Source organism: Henckelia pumila, chromosome 3 (genome assembly GCF_033568475.1).
Source record: "Henckelia pumila isolate YLH828 chromosome 3, ASM3356847v2, whole genome shotgun sequence".
Taxonomy (NCBI): Eukaryota; Viridiplantae; Streptophyta; class Magnoliopsida; order Lamiales; family Gesneriaceae; genus Henckelia; species Henckelia pumila.
Window position 1 is genome coordinate 145166077 of NC_133122.1, and position 26171 is coordinate 145192247.

Consider the following 26171-nt stretch of genomic DNA (forward strand, 5'->3'; position numbering starts at 1 on the left):
GAGCAAAAAGCCAAAGAATAATCCTATGCTTCGGAATGATACAGCTCTTCCAAATTAGAGGTTTCCACGGCCACACACCCCGGTTACCAGACGTAAGCTTTTTTCAATCCTCCATTCCTAGCAAACCAACTCTCAAGCACCACTTTAGCCTCAACAACGGAGCCCACTCTCTCCACAATCAAGTCCCGGATGAAAAGCAATTTCTTAATCATATGGAAAAGCATTGAATGATCTAGACTGTCCCAACTCTGGGCCAAGGCATTGAATGATCTAGACTGTCCCAACTCTGGGCCAACCTCGACCGTACCCAACCTCAAAGCTCATTCATGTTCATCCATTGTGCTCGATTAACCCCGACACTTTCTAATTGGTTAACCTTAAATTTATGAAAGCCCGAGGCTACAAAGTTCAATGGACTCTGTTTCTTGAAAATATGTTGTCGGCATGGTCAAAATGATTTGTCTCTTATCACCTTATGTGTACTGAGCAGACTAGTTGTCGACTTCTGCCCACGTTTGGGCTGTAAGAATAAAGCAAGCCCATGCTCAGTTTTAAGTCGAGTTCAGGCTTGATAAAATACAATGTTCTAAAAAGCGCTAGGCGGTAGGCGGGCGGCGACCCACTTCCTAGACGCCTAGGCGGGGCCTAGGTGGTTTTTTTTTTAACCTAAAAAATTAAAATCTTGGAATATTTATGAGTTTTACTATGAAAAATAATTTTTATGTCTTATGTTTTTTCAGTTTTTTGGGTTTGTTGCCCATTGGGTTTGTTCGAAGTTAGGGGATTGTGTCAACAATTGCAACTCAGGTTCGGGTTTTGGTTATTTCAGAGGTAACAATTTTGCGCTTACTGCTCAAATGTTCAGAAATAGCGAAGACAGTTTATCTACCACCAAACCTGAGGTATGAAGTAGTGTATCATCATACTGAGTGACAATGTTATATGGGGTTGGGAAAGCCTGGCAAATCATCTAACTAAATTATCGGGAGGGAACAAAGATGCATCTTCTTTTCGGGACTTGGGACTCGGCTACTCAATAATAAGAACTCCAAAGTTAAACATACTTGATTTGGAACAATTAAAGGATGGGTGGCTCCCTGGGAAGTTTCTCAGGTGACATAAGCACGCTGGAAAGATCCATCTCGATACAGTAGAGACAGTTGTCGAATCTGTGGTGTTACATTATAATTCAAATTGTGGTGTATTATGTTAGTCTAACAGCCAACCCCGTTATTGATCGTTGGTCGTATGCTCGGGTGGTGGGTAAAAGAGGCTATGGCGACTGGTTGGAGGAAAGCATTGTTCTAAATGACGGCCGAGGCCGCCGCGTAGGTAGTCGAGGCGGCCCCCGACCGCCTCGTCTTTGTCTAAGGCGGTCCGGCGGGCAAGCTGGCGGGCAAGGTGGTCAATGATTTTAAAATCCCAAGTCAACTATCAAAGTCAAATAATTTTAAAAACCAGAGTCAATCAATTTTAAAACCTTAGATGTAATAAAAACACTTCTCACTCTCTTTTGTGATTACTTTTGGTTTCAAGTGTCCTCCCTATCAACCACCACGTGCCTCAAACCGCCTCCATCCGCCCACCGCTGCTGCCACCATCAACCACCACCTTAGTTATCTTGTTAGTTTGCATTTATATATTTATTTGCACTTTGTCTAGATTGTATTATATTGAATGAAACTTCTTTATGCATAAACTTTTTTTAATTACATATATTATTACACAAAAAATATGATTATTCGCCATTACATTGCATGATTATATATAATTCTCTATAAAAAATTGCTAAAAAAATTCAACCGCCTAGGCGACCGAAGCGGTAGGCGGTCACTGACCGCCCCGCCACCGCCTCCCGCCATTTACAACATTCTATTCAAACATTCAAGATTTTACGAATAGAACTGTAGATACATGGATCGACCACAGAAGGGCTCTTTGTTGTAGGATTGTATACCTCCTAAACTTTTTTATTATTCCCTGCAACAACTTTGATTTCTTGCGAGGCCTTATTCTCCTGCTCACCACCTTTGCACTCACCTACATGTGCTGAGCTCTTTTCTAAACACACTCCACTTGGGCCCTTGTTTAAACCAACCACTTTCCTCCATTGTTCTAAATGGCGGTCGAGGCGGCCGCCTAGGCACCATTCAGACAGTGTTCTAAATGGCGCTCGACCGCCATTTAGAACACTGTTTGAATATGATTGTTAATGACAATCAGTACTGGGATAGGTTTGAATCAAGAGCAGCAAGCTCAGCTAGCAAACCTGAGGGGTCAGCTCCTCCCCCGGAAATTAGATTCCTTGAGATGATTAATTCTAAAGATGTTGGAGATTTTAATAGAGTAATTCATTTTTTGCCGAATCCAGACGTTGGGGTTGAAGTAATTATCAAATCTGGAGAGAAAATGATGTCCTTGGTACCTAATTTTTAGAAAGTTTACAGTAGAAGGAAGCCACGTTCAGTGATTAACCATGCCATCATTAATGAAGATGTTCTCGTCATGGGATATCCTTTTAGGGAGGAGGTTCAGGTTTTAGCCAGTGGGGGTCCAGGGAAGATGGAGGATCAGATGCATCATGCTTTGACTGAAGTTAGCTCTGTAGAGGATTCTGACTCTTTCCGAAAGTCTCCAATCCTTATGCTTAGACAACACATGGCCGACTATCTTAGGAATAGAGGACATTAGAGGTTTATTTGCATCATCTCCAAATTCTTTACATAAAGATATAGGCTGTTCCACGAGGATTCCCTTGGTTCCAAAGCAGGTAAGACCCATTCTCATTTGAATCCTTCCCTGTTAAAACAATCTTTCTATCTCAACTTATTCTTCTTCGTCCTTTTCTTTTTTCGGGTCAATTGAGGATGTCGTTGGAATGCCGTATACTCACTGACATTTGAAAATCTAGGTGATTTGGATAATAGTTTTTTTGAGGGTGAGCATGCGAGGCTGGTCCAAGAGGTGGAAATGGTTAATGACGTTAATAGTTATTGTCTGTCTGGGACTTGATTTCTTTAATGACTACCTATGGAAGTCTCAAAATGACTGAAACAACTACAAATATATGGTTAATAATCACTATTATATAAGTTCTTGGCTAGGATTAACATTGACATTGATTCTAGTAAGGTAAGATAGACAAATGGGGACCTCTTCATACTCTTGATGCATTTTTTGAAATTAAGAGGAAGAGAATCGTCTGAATGATGTTATTAGGAAGTGGATAGAGAAACTGCAAGCTGAGACCTTAACCATTTGGTTCAAAGCTTTGGACGAGTTGGGTCTGGTCTAGGTAACGTCGAGATCAAAGAGGGATTTGTTTACGGTAGATCTTGGACGCGACCTCGGCAGGAGGGGTAAAATTTTTATGTTGGTGGTAGTTCATTGTATTTGTTGTAGAGAAATTAGAGGATTTTTGACAATTGAGAAGAATTGCTTGAACAATGCCGGACAAGATCAAGTTTCGGGCCCCTGGGTGGATTGGGAAGGATGATAAGGAGTTTAAGATGTTTGCAGTCTCAGATTTACTCAAGGATTGTAATTTTATTTGCTGTTAATATTATTAGGGTTTTGGTTTTGTGTGTGTGTCTGTGGACCACTTGTCCGTCTTTTGTAATTAATATGATATTGTTTCCTATATGAAAAAAAATGCTCCTTGTATTATTAATAGATGCCAATTTCTCTTGCTAGTAATTATTTTCTTGCCAATTGCTCTCATAGGTAGCGAATTTCTTGCCCTATTATGCCTTTTTGAAAATTTCCCCTTAGATCATATTTATGGATGCGTCTTCCAATTATTACTTGTTCATCTCATTTGTTCATAATTATTCTCCATGTTCTGGCAATGGAAATTCAGAATATCTGTGGGGCATTTCTTACCAATTGTTGGGAAAGGCTCAATAAAATGTCATAAAATTTGGAGCTTAAATTTGTCTTTCACGCCCCTTGACTTGCCATAACATCTTATTTCTGAGCAACCGTTTTACAAATCCAATTCTTTTGACCCCGCTATATACAGGTACGAAATTGACTGAGCGTTTTCGTGATCAGTTCATTCCAATGTTGATTGGAGAAGATATGCCATGGTATTCATCCAATTCTACAGTTATACGCATGCCTCTTTCATCTAATTTCAAGGAAGATGGAGCCGATCTTGGCTCATCTAGGATGACGTTGATATTTAACAAGTTCATGGAGCATTCTTCAAAAATAATGCTGTTTTTGAAGTCCATTTTGCAGGTATAAATGAAGATTAAATAAGAATATTTCCAAATGGTAAGATTGTAGCTTCATATATTGTTAAAATGTTTTAGTGATTTAGGGGCTTCCCGTGCGCATAACTTATCCGCTTTTTGTAACTAATTGATATTTTGTTTATAATATAATCTTGTTCCTATATATAAGAAAAAAGAATATTTCCAAATGACTATTATCAGGACCCAAGTTAGACAGGAAATAATCTATGGTTCTGAGCCATGATGGATGAAATTCACCAACCACATTTTTGTGTACAAAACTTCTCAGGTGAAATTCACTCATATTCTGTTTGGTTCAAGTTAGTGAGCGACTATAAGGTTGATAGCTTTATATATTTATGTGGTAATACAGTAGTTCATTATATTATTTTTTACCCCAGAGCCATCATATTGTCAGTCAACTCCTGTTATTTTGCATGGGGTTCATGGATCATGTAACTTGTGTAGGAGAGCCGTAGTTTTATCTAAATTCTTTTAAACCTTGTGAAGTATTAGCCTTTAGGTTGAAATTTTCAAAATTCAGTTCAGGTTAAAGTCTATTCGTAACTAATGATTACTTTTTGGTTTGTTGGCTGGCTTTATCATTAGTTGGAACTCTGTGTCAAGATGATAAATTTTGGCAAAAGTATGCATGGAAAATGTGATTTATGAGCTAAATTGCCCCGTCTGTCGAAGTTAATTCTTGGGACTTGGTTTGGATCAAATCAAAATAATTTGACATTCCCTCGGGAGTTTAATTCATAAATAAATTTTGAGCTGTAGATGGTGTTTTTTCATCCGCTACTGATTCAATCCATCCTATGACCAAGTCATTAAGTTATTTACCAAACTAAATGAGTGTCATTTGAAGTTGTGAGACAGAAATATCATTTGGAGGAAATTGCAGAAACATTAGGTGCGAAAAATGCAAAATAACAATTTGATTTGGAGCCTGATTTCTAGTTAATATTCCACTTCTCAGGTATCTTTATTAACATGGGAGGATGGCAGCCCACAGCCATGCATAGATTATTCAATTGATCTTGATCCCTTGTCTGCTATATCTAGAAATCCTTTTTCCAAAAAGAAATGGAAGAAATTCCAACTATCAAGTATATTCAGTAGCTCGAATGATGTCATCAAGTTGCAAGTTCTCGATTTGAACTTGAGCCTTGGAGGAGCTAAATTCATCGACCGGTGGCTCATGGTGCTCAGCATGGGTTCGGGTCAGACAAGAAACATGGCCCTTGATAGGTATGCTGTAAGGTTCAAACACTTGTTTGAGTAAATCATGATGTGAAGCTCATTTTTTTTTATTTTTAAGAGGATTAGTCAGTGAATCAAGATGCCTAACCTGTCACGCCCACATGGATTCATATAGCAATCATGCCGTTAATCAAACATTTTTTATGAGTAAATGAATGATTTTGATGTTACTCCTAACAACTATTATGTAGCTGACGCGGTGGTATCTCACTCATTACATGGTAGCCATGGTATTAATGTTTGAAGAAGTTGTGCATGCAAAAATGTCAGATGGTTGATGCACAGAAAATGGACATTCCCTTTGCATTTTGATGGGGACAAGTGTTTCATTAAGTGCATCTGCATGGTCTCGTAAAAGAATACCGAACATTAACGAAACTAAGAATAAGTCAAGGAATCGGCTTTATAATGAGAAGTTTTCTTTTTCTAGTTTTCTTTTTAAAGATTTGTATTTCTAATGATATAAAAAGGAGTTAATGATAAATATTGAATTTTAATGAGAAATATGGAGTTTTAACTTTAACACTTGATTCTTATGAAAACTAGTTGCTGCATATTTAAGCAAGATTATATGTTTTACATGTCTTACTGCTCCTGGCTGATCTGTTAACCTTCAAAATAATCATGTGGCAGAATTTGCAATAATTGTTTCTTCAGAGATATGTTCAACCACGAAGCTTATGTGATAAATGTGGACGCTCAAGTACATCCCATGTTTTGCCTACCTATTTGTGATGATAAAATGCAACATATACTGTATGTTTGGTTTTGTTTGATTTTATTGAGTGATTGATGATTTAATTTTGCAAATTAGGGAATGATATGAGATAATTTATTCAGTACTTTTTTAGATAATTATGAAGTATTTGATTGAATGGGTTAATGAAAAATAATCTATTTCTTGTGGGATTTTTGTCAATTTACCTGTGACAAAACATTTTTTTTTTTATAGGAAACTATAATGTTATATAAAAAATTAGATTAGAAGATTTACAAAAAGTGGACTAGTGGTCCACAGAAGCTAACTATTATCCAATGCAAACAACCACAATTATCAAACTAAATCAAAGCCAATTTCCAATCCCTATACAAGTCTAAAATAGCCAAAGATTGAAATTTAGAACCCTTGTGGGCCCACATGGATACTTTCAATTTGATCTTGTCCCAAATTTCCTTCACTGGTTCTTCACTATCTTCAAAAATTCTTTTGTTCCTCTCCAGCCATAACGACCAACACACGCAATGAACCACTATTAACCAAAAGACTTTCCCTTTCTCTCCAAGTCGAGCTCCTAAATCAGTTGCATAAAGGTCTTTTGTTGAGTTCGGGATTACCCAAGAAAATCCCAATTCCTTGAGAACAAGGTTCCACAAGGAGCCAGAGAACGGGCAATGAATAACCATGTGATCCTGAGTCTCTCCCCCCTGTTTGCATAGCACACACCAGTTCGGGCTAAGGGAGATATTCGGGAGCCTCTTTTGAATCAAATCACAGGTAGGTAATCTTCCCAACGCAGCTGTCCATGAGAAAACCTGAACTTTTGTCGGAATAGGGGCTTTCCAGATAGGGTGAAAAAGAGAGAAGCTAGGGAATCGCTCCTCTGTAAAGAAGGACTCGTAGAAAGACTTTATAGAAAATACGCCTGAGCTGTCCCACACCCATTTCCTCACATCCTCCACTCCCTCTATTAAGTTAACCCCCCTCAAAACTTCCAGCAGATTACCTAGCTGGCCCAACTCATCATCCCTCAAATCGCGTCGAAAATGCAAATTCCAGGATATAGAGTTAGAAGAAAAAGATGGATCTCGACAAAGGAAAAAAGAAATCTGTCTATTGTGCTCCATAGAAATCTGAAAGAGGTTAGGAAAAAGATCCTTGAAACTAGAATTCCCCACCCAGCAATCTTCCCAAAATCTAAATCTATCCCCCCTAACACCACAGCCCTCACAGAGTGACTGAAAGCCAGATACGTCCTCGATATGAATTTCCACGGACTTCTAAAAGTGTTGTGTCTAGCCAATCCCGCATCCCAACCGTTATCTTGAACTCCGTATTTGCTTGCTATAATTTTCTTCCAAAAAGTGTCCCCCTCCGTCGAAAATCGCCACCACCATTTACCTAGCAAAGCCTTGTTTTGAAGGCAAAGATTACCTATTCCCAAGCCTCCTCTATCTTTTGGTTTACAAACTTTATCCCATCCTACCAGATGACAATGGGTCTCCTCATCCGATCCATCCCACAAAAAGTTCCGCATAATTTTCTCCATCTCCACTGCAACGCCTCGTGGAATCCTAAACAACGACATAAAATACAAGAGAAGGGCATTCATGACCGCCGAAATCAGCGTGAGTCTGCCGCCTCTCGAGAGGAAAGCTTTCTTCCAACTAGCTAGCCTTTTAGACATCTTGAATTTCACTGGTTCCCAGAATGAAACCCTTAATGGGTTCCCTCCCAATGGTACTCCAAGGTATTGAATGGGCCAAGATTCCACCCCACAACCAATCTCCCTAGCCAACCCTTCCTCCACTTCTTTCTCACAATTACAGCTCAACAGTGCACTTTTCTCCTTGTTAATCTTTAATCCGGACATATCACAGAAAATGAACAAGATATCCATCAGCATTCTCATTGTAAATTTTGTACCATTTTTCTCTAATATGTACTTTTCTCCCTCTTACTTTGTTTTACATCTTTTTCATTCCATTGTCACGGTGCCACCACAACAAATCTTAGTTGTTGCGTCTTTGTTGAGAGCGTTGTGGTAAATATGAAAAAGGTTTGAACTAAGGATTCGGGTTTGCAAGAGAAAATGTTTGTGGAAAGTGCATGCGCTTTGAGCCGCTGAATGTGATGGTTGGTCTTGGATTTTTGCATGTTCATTTGGAATTCGAGTCAAAGAAAGGGTTACACCTCGCTGAAATAATTTTCTACAGGATGTGCTAAATGAACTGAAAAACGATTCAGCGTGGCTAATAAAATTTAAGAAGTGGATTAAGGGTTGTCTTTCAACCGTGTCATTAATGGTAGACCTAGGGGCAAATTTAAAGGCGAAAAGGGTGCAAGGAAAGGATATCCGCTCTTTCCTTTTTAATCTGGTAATAGATGTGTTGGGAAGATTGATAGATGAGACTAAAGCAATGAATCTGATTCGGGGGGTGCAAGTAGGTAAAGATAGGGTAGAGATTTCTCATATTCAATTTGTCAATGATATTTTTCTTTCTTTCTTTTTTTTGTGAAGGATGACATTCATTTGAGGTTTTTGATTGAGGTGTTACATTTTTTTTGCCGAATGTCGGGGTTGAAGATCAACATGGGAAAAAATGTGTCATTGGGGCTTAAGTGGTGCAAATCCATTAAAATTGTCGTTTCAGGAGCCTGTCTTTTCTATATGAATAAGAATTAACAAGTTGGAAGAAATCATTTATGTCCAGAGGGGTAAGGTTGACTCTGATTTCAGCAGTGTTAAACACACTGCCAATTTACTTAATGTCTTTTTTCAGGATTCCAAGGGGCATAGCGGAGATTATGGAAAAGATTATGAGGGATTTTTTGTGAGATGGAGCTGATGGGGATACTCATTGTCAGTTGGTAGCATTAGGGGTGGTATACCGTACCGTACCGAAATATCCATACCGTATACCGTATTGAAAATTACGGTATAAGAAATACATGCCGATACCGTACCGAAAATTTCTGTATACCGAATCTCGGTATACCGAAATTTCGGTACGTAAAACTTACATACCGATTATACCAAAAATATACGGTTTACCGAATCTCGGTACGGTAACGATATTATACCGTTCATACCGACAAATAAATTTGAAAAGATAAGTTATCAAGTAAAAATCATTAATTAGCATCAAACTAGCAATGTCACTTAAGCAAACATCAAATTGGGTTCAAAATTAAACTCTAAACAATTGATTTTATAAATAAAATTCACCACCTTCATAGTAACAAAAAGAAATTATAAAGTCTTCATAATTATCCAACACACCAACACTAGTACACTGGCCATTAGAACTTAAGTTAGCATTGGCATGGTTCTGGTCCATTTCTTGGTTGAAATTTCATCTCCCAAAACAAAATTATCCTGCCAATTTGTCAAAACAATATATCAAAAGTGTCATTAATATGAACAAGATCCTAATCAAATCCCAGTAGCTTTATCACAACTTCAGACATTTGTTCTCCAAGTAAGAGTTGAAACAAAATATATCGTGCCCCCAGTTACATGATCCAATTCTATTTCTTCAAAACACAAACAAAGTTTGTTAGATAGAAATAACATGAATTAGGCTAAAACCAACAAGTACAACAAAAAAAGTTGAAAACCAACAAGTACAGCATATAAAATCTCAAGTTACAAGTTCCCAGTAACATGCCCTTTTTTTAAATTAGAAATAGGATTGCAAAATAAAATAAAATAAATGCTTCCAATCAATACAACTCAACTCAACTCCAAGATTTATCTCCAAAACTAGTTCAACACTTCAAATCCAAAATTTAAACTTCTGTTACTATAATATCTGAATTAAACCTTCATCAAAACTTCAAGAACATAAAAAATTCTCAAAAGATGAAACCTCTTAACAGTCAACCCATACTTCAAAAATAATATAAAAATATAAATAAACAATAACAATTGCAATTCTTTGGCATTTTCGCACATCAAATTTCATTTTATGCACATGTCTTTCAAGCAAACAGGTTCCCAACTAGTGCCAATTTGACAAATATTCTCATCACTCCAAAATTATCAACCAAAACCTTTAGCATCAACAGAAGATAAAATTTGAAAGACTTTATGTCAACTCCACTTAATAAATAGAAATATAGTCTTACGCTTCATGTTAGACTAAAGTGGAGGTGGAAGAGGGAGATCGAGGACGGTCTTGCGTCACATTTGCAGCTGTGAAAAAAAATATAAATTGATAATGAATGTTAGAATATAATAACCATAAGAATTAGATAACTTCAAACTAAAATAATTTTAAAAATCTTACTTCTTTCAATTTCTTCAATTTCCTTAAACAATTCAAGTTCATCATCCCTAGGATCTTTCCAAAAGCTAAAATCCTCTCCTCTTAGCCAATCATTAGTGCACACCAATGCTTCTACCATTTTAGGACTCAAACTACTCCTAAAAGGATCCACTACCCTCTCACCCAAACTAAAAGCGGACTCACTAGCAACGGTTGAAGATGGGATTGCAAAAATATCCTTAGCAATAAGTGAAAGGATTGGATACCAAGTTTCACTTTCTCTCCACCACTCTAAGATATTGAAAGATAGGTTGGATCTTTTCTCAATCTCATCAGCAAGGTATTTATCCACTTCATTGGATATCTCTTGAAGTTGTTTTTCTTCATTTTGTGTTTCCACATCATCAAACAATTCATCACAAAGACCACCACCACCACGACCACCATTACCACCACTACCACCACAATCTATTTGCATACTTTGACTCTCAATATTCAAATTATCATTAGCCCCTTTGTATTCCATCCACAAAGTTACCAAATTTTGTTTGACTTTATCAACAAACTCTTGGATCCTTGTAGGGCTACCTTCCAATTTTTTGATGCTAACTTTAATCATTTGAAGCTTGTTCCTAGGATCCAAAACATTTCCCATAAAAACCAAAGGATTAATAGTATCCCAATTACCCTAATACTTGTCAAACTTTACCTTCATTACAGCTGCCACTTTTTTAAGAATGGGATCAGAATCATCATTCCTCCTTCTCTCAATCTCAACTTGTACTGCAATCATTGATTGGTAAATCAATTGAGAGGTTGAACTTTTTGATGCACTTAGTTCCAAAGTGGCATCATAAATTTTTTTGAGAAAATGTACAAAAGCTTTTGCATCATCCCAATCATCTTTCATCGGAGGCCCTATCCTCTCATTACCCTTGTCATCTTTTTCATGAAAATAATTCATAAAAAGCAAACATTCTTCAGTCATCATTTCAAACACTCTTCTATACTTCAAAGCAACTTCAAGCATTTTATAAGTTGCATTCCATCTTGTTTTAACATCCATAGGTACCGTTGAAGTACTAGAAAACTTGGCTAGCACAGCAAACTCCCTAAATTTGTTCAATCTAGATGGAGAAGAATGAATAAAAACAACTGCATTCCTTATAGCATTGATCGAGGTATTAAGTTTCTTCAAGCCATCCTTAACAATTAAATTCAATATATGGCAAGCACACCTCAAATGCAAATACTTTCCTTCAAACAACAATGTATTTTCACTTTTCATTCTTTTTCTCAAGTAATGAATTGCAGTATCATTAGATGAAGCATTGTCAACTACAATTGAAAACACTTTTTCTATCCCCCACTCTCTCAAGCAAACCTCAACCATCTTACCAATTTCTTCCCCAACATGACTCGTGATTTTTGTTAAGTTTATTATTCTTTTGTGTAACTTCCAATCACTGTCTAGAAAATGAACTGTGACTACCATGTAATTTATGTTTTGAATGGAAGTCCAAGTATGAGTTGTAATACTTACTCTTTGGTCATTAATCACACTTGTGCTTCATGCATTAAACTCACAAACCCCTTCCCTTCGACAGCCTTAAATGACACTTCGTCGATGATCACATACTCGGTCAATTTCATTTCACACCTTTTTTGATTAAAAGTACGAGGAATCAAGGCACTTGTTTGCCCCACAGTATTTGCATCATTCGTCAATATGGTCTGAATTTAATCACCCTTACTCCCTTCGTAGAGCGGACTCAACTTACACCTCTTTACTAAGTGGTTTATCAAACCACTGGTACATCCAGAAACTGCTGGGATCTCAACTTTACAATAATTGCATACCCCTATATTTTGTAGGCTCCCATCGCCCAACTCTCTCGTCTTGTTTGCACAATGTTCCCAAAATTTACTCCTGTGCCTTTTAGGAGCTGCAGAGGGTTTTGATTTCGAAGCTTTTCTTACACTCTTTCGAGCCGTGGACTCCAGCGTTTCAGATTCTGTTGTGTTTTGTGTTTGAGATGATTTGGCAGCATGCTAGAATCCATTCTGAAACAGAACCAAACACTTAACTATATGTACTAAAAAAACACTTAACTATATTGCACTAAACTCAATTTAAAGCAACTGGCCGGGTATGCTATCTCCATTAATTAAAACAAAACAAGTTTATTTATTGTATTTATCAAGTTTTTTTTGTTTGATTCTCTCTGCTAATTTGAAGTCAAAATTAAAGACCTAACATTTTAGTGTTGTCAAATCAAGTGAATGACAAGTAACCATTTGTATGAATTTATTATTCTTTATCTAAATTTTCAATATCATTTCACTATATACACGTGAATTCTAAGCCCACCTTAGGCCCCAGGACACCCTTTTGTTTTTTTTAGTGAAAAGTGGCCAGCTGCCAGCCAATAGCCCATTCTAAACAGAAAAAAAAACACATTTGATCAGCAATTCCATGAAGCATTTCCTACGGGCATACCAGCGGCCAACCATTCTAAACCATTTCTAATAGATCTATCATTTTTCATACTCATTTAGTCACTTCTTTGAAAAAAAAATATTTTAAAAAGCTAGGGTTTCTGTCATTGATGAGCATCAGAGATTTTATTCTTTTGAATGTAAATGTCCCATTGTGAAATTAAAATTTTGGGCCTATTTTTTGAAACGAGAAAAAAATTATGTACAAAAGGAGAGAGAACAAACCGTAAAGAAAGAAGCAGCCGAGCAACTACAATGGTGGAGGAGCGACGACAGTGGAGCGCAACGGTATAGGAGCGACGGAGGTGGAGTGGCGAATGAGAGAAGGGGTGGACTAGTCACTGGTGGAGTGCGACGGCGAAGGAATGTAAGAGACTGTGAGAAGTGGAGAAGCCAAAAATAGGGTAGGGGATTTGATTTTTTAATTGGGATTCACGATTGCCGATATAAGATAATATATCTTATATTTATAAAATTATTTTTTTAACTTATTATTTCGGTATTTCGGTCCGAAATTTACGTATTTGCATACCGTTACCGTACCATTAGTTTCGGTATTGTTACCTTATCATACCGAAATTTTTGGTATTTTCGGTATTTTTCGGTACGATAACTTCGGTATACCGTAAATTTCGGTATTTTTACCACCCCTAGGTAGCATGAGATCAAGTATGCAGACCGAAGGAAAGAAGAGGCCTAAGTATCGAAACATTTGCTTTGATGAATAGGGGAAAATGGTGTGGGTTGTAGGAAAATGGTTGGGATGCAGGCTTAGCGAGGAATGTTATGTTCAGGATCCCTTTGAAGTTTGTTTTTAGGATTTATCCGGCTTTTCTTCGGTAAGTAAGGGTTGTGGTGGTGAAACGGGGTAACAAGCGTAGAATAAACCTTTATCTTATTGTTAAGAAATTGACTTGGACCTAACTCATCTCAAAATATAGCTCAAGGAGGTTTGCCCTTGTCTATATAAAGGGCTTCCAGTGAGAGACAACTAACACACCAGCACACCCTTCTCACGTCCAATTCTTAACACTTATTTTGTTCATTTCGATAACTCATCCATTTCATCCTTTCTTTCTTGGGATTTACATTTGCGGAGATTCGAGGGACGGGGAAGTGAATGCTTTGAGTGGTTTGTTAGAGCTTTAGAGAGGATAAGTGTCGCTGAAAGAGCTGAAGATGTTAGAACATGGATTTTCGAATCTTCAAGTATATTTTCGGTTAAATCTTTCTACAAGTCTTTCTTTCCGGTTAGTGGATCTTCCCATTTTTCCCTTTCACGTTAAATAGAAATCACTTATCCTATCCAAAGTCCAAGTGTTCTCGTGGACAACTATTTTGGGGAAGTTACCAACTTGCGAGAAGTTGCAAAGACGGTGGCCTGCATGTTCTCTTTCCCCGAACTGGTGGGTGTTATGATGGCGAGAGGTGGAGATCTCAGGATCACATTTTTATTTTTTTATTTGTTGTCCTTTTACGAGCTATCTTTGGGTCAAAGCATTGGAGGAGCTGGGTTTGGTTTGGGTGACTCCAAGATCGACGAAAGTTCTATTTGCAGTGGATCATGTTCGTGACCTGGGTAGGAGAGGCGAATTTTATGGACTGCCGTTCTTCATTGCATTTGTTGGTCAGTGTGGCTAGAAAGGAATATAAGTATTTTTGACAATTGGAAGAGACGCCACAATTGGAAGAGACGCCAGAAGAGTGTTGGGATAAGATAAAATATAGGGCACCTAGTTGGATTAGAAAGCACAAGGACGTTAAGTTATTTTCGGTTTCAGATTTATATAAGAATTGTAGTTTTATAAGTTGTTCATATGTTCAGATCATCTTGTTCGGTTGCGTGGACCACTTGTTCGCTTTTTTGTGATTATCCCTCTTATTAGTATAATGCCACTATCGTTTCTTATTGAAAAATAAAAAGATAACAGAGAAATTTTAAAGTTTGATTATATTGACATGACTGATGAAAGGGGCAAAAGTTTGTATTTCAGTGGAAATGGTGAATGGAGTAGAGTCAGTAAATGATCAAATTTCTTATTCTTGATCAGTGGAAAACTAGTTTTAGTAATAAATCAGGAAATGGAAATTATTCACACATGCCATCGTTGTCGCTTCAGTCGCTTCTTGTCCGTAAACACGAAAAACAAAGGTGTCTTCAAATTTGGGATATGTATAGAATTGGAGATAAATTTATTTTCTATATCTTCATGAGAGTACAAGACACCTTTTAAATAGACTACAAGGCTTACAACAGACTCCAAAAAATCAGAAATCAAATATTACCCTATCTAATTTACAAAGGTTGAATTATCTTATCAAAACAAAATTGAACAGTATAAGATAATATCAAATATTACCCTATCTAATTTACAAAGGTTGAATTATCTTATCAAAACAAAACTGAACAGTATAAGATAATATCAAATATCAATAATATCTAATTATCTTATTCTACAATATGGATAGGCGAAAATATTTCATCGAAAGTGATAAAAATGTTATGACACCCTCAATATGAATATTTGATTCGAGCCAATATCTTGAGCCTTTAATTTTACACGGCCTATCAGAAGGATATCTTGTCAAATAAGTCTAATCAATTCAGCACGAAGATCTGGAAGATTGGACACTTCACATCATCTTGTTGGTTCAAACTGCCGAGCTCTCTTATTGAGTTGCTCATTTAACAAGCATTCTCAATATTATGCCTTGAAGAGGACTTCAACCTCCACAATCTTTAGCACAAGATTTTGATTCTGGTTTGTCCACCATCTCTATGACAAGACATCTTGAAAGCATATCCTTTTCCATTAATGTGATATCTATTCAGCATGACACATAGAATATATGACCGGACCACTTTCCATTGGTAAACCAACAGAACAATTAAAAGGCTTGTAATCTGGGATGAGAGGTACTACAATCTAACTTCGATTCGGTTGAATAGTCACCTAGAGATAGTGATTGGTATTGAAGCTGTCATTTTTGTGGGAAGCTGTCATTTTTGTGGCTTCAGCCTGCAGTTCATGAAGCTTATGACTTGAGTAGAACTGAAACGATAAATTTGGAGTTCTAATTCAAGTCAATCTTGAGCCTTCTTGAATAAACTCTGAGCTCAAGCTTGAACTCCACATTTCGACTGCTATTTTGTTGTGCTCTTCTAACTTGCCTTTTGTATATTAATACTCAACTTTAAGAGGATACGTGAACACGGATATTTAGAACTATATGATGATTAATGTACTTCTCAACTGACTTATTTTTAACTGTTAATATTATTTTCTTACTCAATTGTCTGGCTCCATAACTAACATATGCCCCCTTTGCAGGCGGTATCTTGCTTATAACTTGATGCCTGTTGCTGGAGTTGCAGCACATTTGTCACGAAATGGCCATCATGTAAAGAACCATGTGTCAAACTCCATTATGTCTCCGCTTCCTCTATCAAGCAATGCAAACATTCCCGTGACAGTTGTTGGATCTTTCCTTGTGCGTCATAATCAGGGTCGCTACCTTTTCACATACCAACATCGTGATGATGCATTGGAGGTACAGCCTGATGCTGGTAGTCATTTGATAGAAGCTTGGAATAGAGAATTGATGTCTTGTGTTCGTGACTCTTATATTAAATTAATATCGGAGATGCAACGGTTACAGAGAGATCCATTGACCTCAGTTCTTGAGCCAAGTTTAGCTCGTTCTGTTAGTTTGGTTTTGAGGTCCTACGGGAGTGATGTATATGATTTTTGGCCTAGATCAGGGGCAATTGCTTCGGGAAAGCAATCTGCAAATGGTACAGACTCAACTACGATTCCTCTTGAGGCAGATTTTGAATGTCTTATCGAACAAGTTATTAAGCCATTATATGCTCGTCTTGTTGACCTTCCAGTTTGGCGGATGTATTCTGGAAATCTAACTAAGGCTTCAGAAGGCATGTTTCTTTCACAGCCTGGAGGTGGTGTGGGAGACAACCTGCTGCCGGCCAGTGTCTGTGCTTTTGTCAAGGAACATTATCCTGTGTTTTCTGTCCCATGGGAATTAGTGGCTGAAATTCAGGCTGTGGGCATTGCTGTTAAAGAAATCAAGCCCAAGATGGTACGAGACCTTCTTCGGACTTCTACTCCCCGTATTGGTGATTGGTCAATTGACACCTACATAGACGTCCTTGAATACTGTTTATCAGACATCCAACTTTTGGATTCATCTCGAGTCAGTGATCTTAACAAATCTAGGGACTTGAATATTTCTGATTTGGGTTCTTCAAATAAACAGGAAGACAGTTATTCCTCAGCTGTATCAAACCCTAATTTACGTAAACATGGGATGTCTACGCTAGATTCAAACAATTCTGGGGGTGATGCGATTGAAATGATGACAAACTTAGGGAAGGCTCTATTTGAATTTGGTCGTGGAGTGGTTGAAGATATAGGTATGACTGGAGGTTCTTCTCACAGGAATCATGTGATTGGTAACACCAGTTATGGTGTTGTTTCGAAGGAAGATCAAAAGTTTTTCCGTATAGCGTCTGAAGTCAAAGGTTTACCATGTCCAACAGCAAATAATAGTTTAATAAAATTGGGGTATACTGAAGTTTGGGTTGGAAGCAAGGAGGAACTATCTTTGATCACGCCTTTAGCGGGAAAGTTCATGCATCCTGAGGCACTTGAGCGACCAGTCTTGGAAAATATTTTCTCTAACCACTCGATGAAATCATTTTTGAAGCTCCAGACTTTCTCTTTGCGCTTGCTTGCTAGCCAAATGAAATTTGTTTTTCATGAAAACTGGGTGACACATGTTAACTCGAATAACGCTCCCTGGTTTTCATGGGAAAAAACAGCGAGTTCTGGTAGGGAGGCGGGTCCCTCTCCTGAGTGGATATTGCTCTTCTGGAAAATCTTCAGTTCCACATCGGAAGACCTCTCTCTGTTTTCTGATTGGCCCCTTATCCCTGCTTTTCTTGGTCGTCCAATCTTGTGCCGGGTGAGAGAACGTCATCTCATCTTTATTCCTCCTTCTAGTTGCAATTTTCAGTCTTCTGGTGCTACTTCGGAAGTAGTTGCGTCTGAAGTTAATCAATTTGAATTTTCCTCTGAGTCTCGTGAGATGCAACCATACTTGTTATCATTTAGATTTATAGAACAAAAGTATCCTTGGCTGTGGTCGTTACTTAACCAATGCAATGTTCCTATATTTGATGTTAATTTCATTGATTGTGCTGCTCCATCAAATTGTTTGCCAGAAGATGACAAATCATTGGGGCAAATTATAGCTTCCAAGCTTGTAGCCGCCAAACAAGCTGGATATTTTCCTGAAATTACTTCCTTTTCAGCTTCAGTCCGAGATGAGCTTTTCAACTTATTTTCTGCTGATATCATTTCCACTGGTTGCCGTTATGGTGGGGAAGAACTTGAAGTTTTACGGGATCTTCCTATTTACAGAACAGTCCTCGGGACGTATACCCAACTCCGAGGCCAAGATCTTTGCATGATCTCATCAAATACATTTCTCAAGCCATTTGATGTTCGGTGTCTTTCGCACTTTTCTAATTCTTCTGAAAGTTCTTTCCTTCAAGCACTTGGAATTCCTGAATTGCATGATCCGCAGATTCTTGTGAAATTCGGATTGCCTGGATTTGAAAGTAAATCTCAGCTTGAGCGGGAGGATATATGGATATACTTGTACACAAATTGGCAAGACCTACATTTAGATTCATCTGTGTTAGAGGTGCTGAAGGATACTAATTTTGTGAAAACGGCTGATGATCGGTCTGAAAACCTATGTAAGCCAAAAGATCTTTTCGACCCCAGTGATTCATTATTGACTTCTGTATTCTCTGGAGTAAAGGAGAAGTTCCCAGGAGAGAGGTTTGTTTCTGATGGATGGCTTCAGATTTTACGAAAGACAGGTCTCAGAAATTCAACTGAAACAGATGTGGTATTAGAATGTGCTAAAAGAGTGGAGTATCTAGGAAATGCGTGTATGAAGCCCACGGAAATTCCAGATGACCTTGAGACAAACAGCATGCATTCAGAGAATGGAGTAACTTTTGAAATTTGGGAACTGGCTGAAATCTTGGTGAAAACAATTTTTTCAAATTTTGCAGTACTTTATGGGAACAAATTTTGCAACCTCCTTGGCAAGATTGCTTGTGTTCCAGCTGAAAATGGTTTTCCAAATATTGGTGGCATAAGGAATGGGAACAAAGTGCTTTGTTCGTACAGTGATGCTATATTGGTTAAGGATTGGTCTCTTGCTTGGAGTTGTGCCCCAATTCTTTTGAAACAGACTGTTGTACCCCCAGAGTATGCTTGGGAACCACTATCTTTGAGAAGTCCTCCAGCCTTTTCAACTGTGCTGAAGCACCTTCAGGTGCGGGTTTGCATTGTGATTATATGATGGATAGAGCTTATTTTACCTGACATTTATTAAATATATTCCTCAGATTATTGGAAGAAATGGCGGTGAGGACACTCTTGCCCATTGGCCTGCTGTATCAGGTTGTAGAACAATTGATGAAGCTTCCCTTGAGGTGTTAAGGTATCTGGACAAAGTATGGGACTCCCTCTCTTCGTCAGGTGCCTTACTTTGATCTAGTTTTAATGTTGATACTTCTGTCTAGGTACATGCATGTACAAGATATAACATCATGCAAACCTTTGCTCTTCTTTCTTTTCTTAATTTTTAACTAGTCACAACTCCTGCTTTATTATTTCTATTTAATTACAATCGAGGCCAGCCTATTTCACCTTTAGTTATCTGTTGCATGAATTACGCCAGTTTTAATTTGATTGTGGTGCTTCCTACACTTTTGAAGGACATTCTCCGGTTCATTAGTGTATATTATCATTAGATTCTTGAGGCGTCTTCTGTTTTACTTAATATTTGACAACTATGAATATTGGCATCATTTGTTCCTAAATATGTTTTGTTGGGTTTAGACAGAAGAAATAAAGTGAAAAAAGTAATACAACACAAAACTAGGTACTCCCGAGATCAGCTTGGGATTAAAGATTTTGTGGAGATGGGTTTGGTATGGGTACTCCCGTGATCAACTTGGGATTTATTTGCAGTGGATTTTGGGTGTGGTCTGGGGAGGAGGGGCAGTATCTTTTGGGTCATGGTTCTTCACTGTTCATGTTGGTCGGTTTGGTTGGAAAGGAATAGGAGGATTTTTTACGATGTAGAAAACTCACTTGAAGAATGTTGGGATAAGATCAAGTTTAGAGTCATGTTTTGGAGTTTGAAAAATACAGAATTCAAATCATTTTCGATGTCTGAGCGGGAGATTTATTTTTCTTAGCGGCTTTCGAGCCTAAGTCGGAGGTCCACTTTTTGTGATTAAACTATTCTATTAATATATTATCGTTTCCTGTCAAAAATAAGTCCCGAATCAGTGCCATGTTCTGGGTTAGGTTAGACAATGAAGATCTGAACTGTGAAGCTTTAGAGAGAAAGAAGACAAGGTTGACAATGTTATTTGACACATCTATTCGGTCATATTTTTACTTCAATCCCTTTGTGAGCACTTAATTGGTTTATATTGACACCAGGTCCATATAAGCCAAATGCTTATTGATTTTTCATGTTTGGACAAATGAGCACTGTGGAAGTTGATGTTTCTCATCCAAGCGAAAATGATGTGTGGCTAATCGAGAAGTGTGCTAAATTTTTTGTAGAGAAAGGGCATATGCCTATTGTTGTGAGTTCCAGATTCAAGTAGTGGTATCAGGTTCTTTAGCTTTAGTTTTTGACAAACGCCTCATCCCAGGCAGAAATTTCTTCCATGTTTGTATCTGCCATCATTAGTTCAGCATTTTCTTTTTGAATAACCTACAAACAGATCCCCCAACAATCCAATAACTAGCAAACCTTTATATGCATAACGGTAAATTTTTATTTCTCTTCTAATCTAGGCAACACTAATCTTTTATTATTTATTATTATTATTATAGGAAACGAAATATATTAATCTTTTATTAAATTTGAGTCAGGTGTTCGTATCCATGATCTATCTGCCCAGGTGCAGGTTATCTGCATTGGTAACTAGATTTTCCTTGTTTGCCTCTTCACTTATGTGCTTGCTTGTTGGTTTTATTTGCCAATGCAAGTTGGTGTTCTCCCTTCCTTGAGTTAGTACATGATGATTCATTTTGTAAGGGACTAAAAACATACCTAAAAGGCACATTATGCTTTTTGTTTCTGCATTGTCATGGGTGCTGGGATGTTGTTAGCTTGCTAAGATATTTTTACAAATTTGGTAGGAATCTTGGAATATGTGGGTTTTGCCCCTTCGAAGTTTCCAAAAGTAGAGAAAGAATGAAGGCCGGAATCATGCCATATGTTACTTGTAATATCATAGAGATGATACTCAATGGCTGCACATTTCATATCGATTATATATTTATTCAATTTCACGTTTAAATTTCTTAGAAAACTAGTCTCCTCCCTCTAGTTATTGATTTTCCGAAAATTTAGTTCACCGATTCTGTATCATGCATTATTGAATTCTATCCTTTGGTAACTCTTTGATAGGTGTATTTACTTTACGAGTAGGACTCAACCATTAGGCTGTATGGCTAGATATGTGTTGCTAACTGAATGCAATTTGAAATAAATTTGTTTGATGGCCTGTTCAATGCATGAAATGCTTGACTTGACTTTGGAAATGGATAATCCTATTTATTAAAGTGTGCTTATGAGCTTTCTTCCCCATTTTAGTTTCTAAAGTTCATTTAATTGTATTGCTTCTTTGACAGACATTTCAAGGCTGCGGCAAGTTGCCTTCCTGCCCGCTGCAAACTTTACTCGCTTGGTAACAGCTAGCTCTCTGTTTGCTCGTTTGACGATAAATCTGTCTCCATTTGCTTTCGAACTCCCTTCAGAATATCTTCCTTTCGTGAAGATTCTTAGAGATTTGGGTCTTCAGGACTCTCTATCTGTTGTTTCTGCGAAGAACCTTCTTTCAGATCTACAAAAATCTTGTGGTTATCAGCGTCTAAATCCAAATGAGTTGCGTGCTGTTATCGAAATTTTGCACTTTTTATGTGATGAGCCAATCAGTTCAGCCATCTCCAACTGGGAATCCGAAGCAATCGTTCCTGACGATGGCTGTAGACTTGTCCATGCACGTTCATGCGTATTTATTGATCTTCTTGGTTCACAATATGTCAAGCATATCGACACTTCCAGGCTAAGATTTGTTCACCCAGGTCTTCCAGAAATTGTGTGTGTGACCCTAGGTGTGAGAAAGCTCTCTGAGGTTGTCATGGAGGTAATTCAACAAGCTGAAATTTACAACCAAGTAATTTTTCTATCAAATAGTGTTTGAGAAATCGACTTTCTGTCTGTAGGAATTGGATGATGGTGAAGATTTATGCCCTTTGGAATATATTGGATCAGTTTCGTTAGCTGTCATCAGGCAAAAGTTGAAGAATCGATCGTTTCAGGATGCAGTGTGGAGAGTACTGTCTAGCATAGCAAAATTTTGCACTGGATTTAGTCCTCCAGTCCTGGAGACTGTCCAAGAATCATTGGAAGCTATTGCAGAAAGATTGAAGTTTGTTCGATTCTTATACACTCATTTTGTGTTGCTTACAAATTCATTGAACATTACCCGCATTTCAAAGAAATCCGGTCTCCCCGAGTGGGAGGATGTATCCAAGCACAGGGCTTTATACTTTGTCGATCGGTTCAAAACTTGTATCTTAATTGCTGAGCCGACAAAGTATATAGCTGTTACTGATGTAATTGCTGCTGCTGTAAGTCACATATTGGACTCACCAGTTCCATTACCCATTGGATCTTTGTTCCTGTGTCCTGAGTATACTGAGACTGCAGTCCTCGATGTCCTGAAACTTTATCCTCATATAAGAGAGATTGAGTTTGAAGGTGGAATCAATTTGCTTGGCAAAGAGATACTCCCCCAAGATGCTATTCAAGTGCAATTCAACCCACTTAGACCTTTCTACAAAGGAGAGATAGTGGCCTGGAAGTCTTCCGATGGAGAAAGATTGAAGTACGGCAGGGTTCCAGAGAATGTTAGGCCATCAGTGGGACAAGCACTTTATAGATTCATGCTGGAAACATCACCAGGGATGATTGTGCCCCTTCTTTCTTCAAACATTTTCTCGTTCAAGAATATCTCATACGGCAGTGAATTTTCATCAGGAACTATGCAGGAGAGCGAGGGTATGATTCATGATAAATCAATGCCGGAAACTTCTGGAGGAGTCAGGTCAAGGTCCTTCCAGGTATGTGACAGTTTCAGTCCATGTTCTTTATTTGTTAATGAATTCATTTCAGTTCATGCCCTTACTTGTTATGAATTAAATAATCTTGGAATATTTTGTAGCGTGGTCTGATAAGTTTGACATATCCTTTCTTGTAAATTCACTGAATTTTTGGTGTGGAATCAAAGTCATGGATTTCTCATTTATAGAAGCTGTCAGGGATAGATGTCGCCTGTATACAATTTTTTATTTTTTGAAAATGAAAATTTTGTTGTGTAAAATTTTGATTTAATATTTACTGATATAATTGACTTAAATAAAAAGTGTGGTAGAACACATGAAATTACATTTTAATGAAGTTATGATTAATTCTGAAGAGAGAATTTGGGAATGAATAATATGAGATTTGTTAGATAAAATGAATAGGCTTGAATCATTTACCATTATTTGTTTTGGCCTTGAGTTTTTCTGGAAAAACTGAAGAGGCGTTTTCATCTACACTTAAAAATATGAAATTAGTTATTCTAGGTGGCTCTTCTTTTAAAATATGTATGCATAGATAGATGCGAGGTTCACAGTGGTTCTGAAAGAGTATGAAACTTTCCTTCTTGGATTGGCTCATTCATTTTTTTGTGATGAGAAGTCATGAGAAGAGCACTTGTTTCCTTCTAATCATGCATCTTGTCTCATGCAAGTCTAAAGTCTTAATCCTCGATTTGTAATTATGGCAACCAACCGTACCATTTTCCACAATTTCAATTAGCCTGATTTCTTGCCATGAGAAGATGCTTACCAATGTTACAAATAAGCAGCAGCAGCCCGTGCAAGACCTTCAGCATGGCCGGGTGTCAGCTGCAGAATTCGTGCAGGCAGTTCATGAAATGCTTTTTGCGGCTGGCATCAATCTCGATATAGAAAAACAGTCGTTACTGCAAACAGCATTGACACTTCAAGAACAGCTGAAGGAATCTCAGGCTGCGCTGTTACTGGAACAGGTATCTCTTTATTTATAATTTGTTTTTGTGAAGTGCCCGCCGGCAAAAAAAAAAGCCAATTAAAAGAAAGTTTCATATCGATAAGGTCAGTAACTAAAATGTGTTATGAACAGGAAAAATCTGAGATGGCTATCAAAGAAGCTGATACAGCGAAATCAGCATGGTCATGCCGAGTCTGTTTAAACAATGAAGTTGATGTTTCCTTAATTCCCTGTGGTCATGTACTATGCCGACGATGCTCATCTGCAGTTTCGAGGTGTCCTTTCTGTCGTCTCCAAGTTTCAAAAACAATGAGAATATATAGACCTTGATCACTTCTCGCAATCAGGTTTGTAATTAAGTTATTGATGTATTGTTACATCTGGTCACGTGATGTTAGCAACTCTGTTATTTTTTATGTACATAGATTATTAATTTGTGCCAGCAATAAGCTTATTTTCTTCTTTTTTTTTTCTTTTTCTTTTTGGGTGTTTTTTTTAAAAAAAAAAAATCAACGCCCATAGTTTTTGTTTTGTATTTTTTTTTTTGAAGACTATCTAGCTTTAATATAAAAAAATAATAAATTAAATAAACAGTCTAAATCGATTGGGATTCGATGAAGGTTCAACTCGATTTCCCAAAAGTCAAACTATATAATTAAACGCGGAGAATGTAAATAAAAAAAACATTTAGAAATAGGACTAAATTTGCTCTATTTTCCTTGCGCACACAGAAGCTGTTATCCAAAACTATAATATGACATGAATATAAAATTGAATGTGCATGATAAGGGGATTTTTCTTTTTCTTTTTCTTTTTCTTTTTCTTTTTCTTTTTCTTTTATTCTGAGGAGTTAAGTTTGATGTAATATGGTACAAACCACTTACTAACTCATGCAAGGATTCACATGACAATTGAGTCATCGACAGTCTTCATAATACATGAAAGGAGGTTGTCGTCTGTCGATATGAGCCAATACAACAATTACACATCACGAATCCCAAAGGATATGCATTGGAAACCAGGATAGACTCACTTCCAAAAACAATGGTTATGATCTCATCCGAATTTGTTTCATATAAATAGTTCTACTCGACTTACTATGAAAGAAGGATCGGGTGAAAATATAATTTAGTGGGGATTAATGCATCATAATATATTGTTAACATTTGAATCAAAACATCTAATTTGCATCTAGGATCTAAATCGAAAGCGTCGAAGAAAACTTCAGGAATATGATAAAAATATTTATTTCATTTAACTTTCATGTTTTCCACTTAAGAATCCAAATACTCGTCAGTATATTCATTAAAAACTAGTGTTATATTGCAACAATTAATTAAAACTAGATGAGAGGTTGGATAATAAACGTCAAATAGTTGTTTGGTTACATTATTGAATATCTCTAAAATTTCACAAATAGTCTTACGTACGTTCCATTGATGCGAGAATAAATAAGAACTAGAATTTCCACCATGTTGTGCGAAAAAAAACGAACACAATAAGTCTTTGAGTTCATATAAATCTTGTAGTAATTTATATGTCGAGTTCCAGCTAGTTATATCTTGTGGGAATTTTCTAGGCCGCATACTATTAGCGTTATAAAATTTGTCACATTGTTTCATTGCATTTGTACAAGCTCATAAATAAGCTAAAGCTGACTTACAGATATGGTTGCGTTGCGAGGAGCCGCCAACAAGTGGTGAGATATTATTGGCAGGAAGAAAGGCTGAGTGTTTGGGAGAGCTTATAAGGTTTTGAAAACAGCTTATAAGAGTTTATAAGCTGTTTCAAAGCTTATAAGCTCTTAAGTTTGTTTGGCAAATTATTTGTTAAACAACTTAAAAGCTGTCAAAATAAGCTGTTTGACAGCTTATAAGCTATTTTTAAAAAAAGCAAGGAGGATGATACTTTTTTCAAAAAGATCTTATTTTGATATTTTAATTCATCATATTATTCTTATATATTTTATTA

General features: G+C 37.2%; 1 protein-coding gene across 5 annotated transcripts in view; it reads left to right on the forward strand.

The window, feature by feature from the left end:
* The window catches only part of LOC140893512 (uncharacterized), a 40301-nt gene extending 15640 nt beyond the window's left edge, over positions 1–24661 (forward strand). For 3 of the 5 annotated variants that reach the window (XM_073302593.1, XM_073302595.1, XM_073302596.1), the window contains 8 exons: positions 4022–4242; positions 5221–5492; positions 16325–19364; positions 19438–19570; positions 21752–22266; positions 22346–23245; positions 24037–24219; positions 24333–24661. In XM_073302593.1, the coding sequence (XP_073158694.1) occupies positions 4022–4242; positions 5221–5492; positions 16325–19364; positions 19438–19570; positions 21752–22266; positions 22346–23245; positions 24037–24219; positions 24333–24530 (5462 nt within the window). In that variant the 3' untranslated portion in view covers positions 24531–24661. Of the gene's footprint in view, positions 1–4021; positions 4243–5220; positions 5493–16324; positions 19365–19437; positions 19571–21751; positions 22267–22345; positions 23246–24036; positions 24220–24332 lie in introns of those variants that run through there. The other 2 variants (XM_073302594.1, XM_073302597.1) reach the window with 2 other exon arrangements.
* The last annotated feature ends 1510 nt before the right edge of the window (positions 24662–26171 follow it).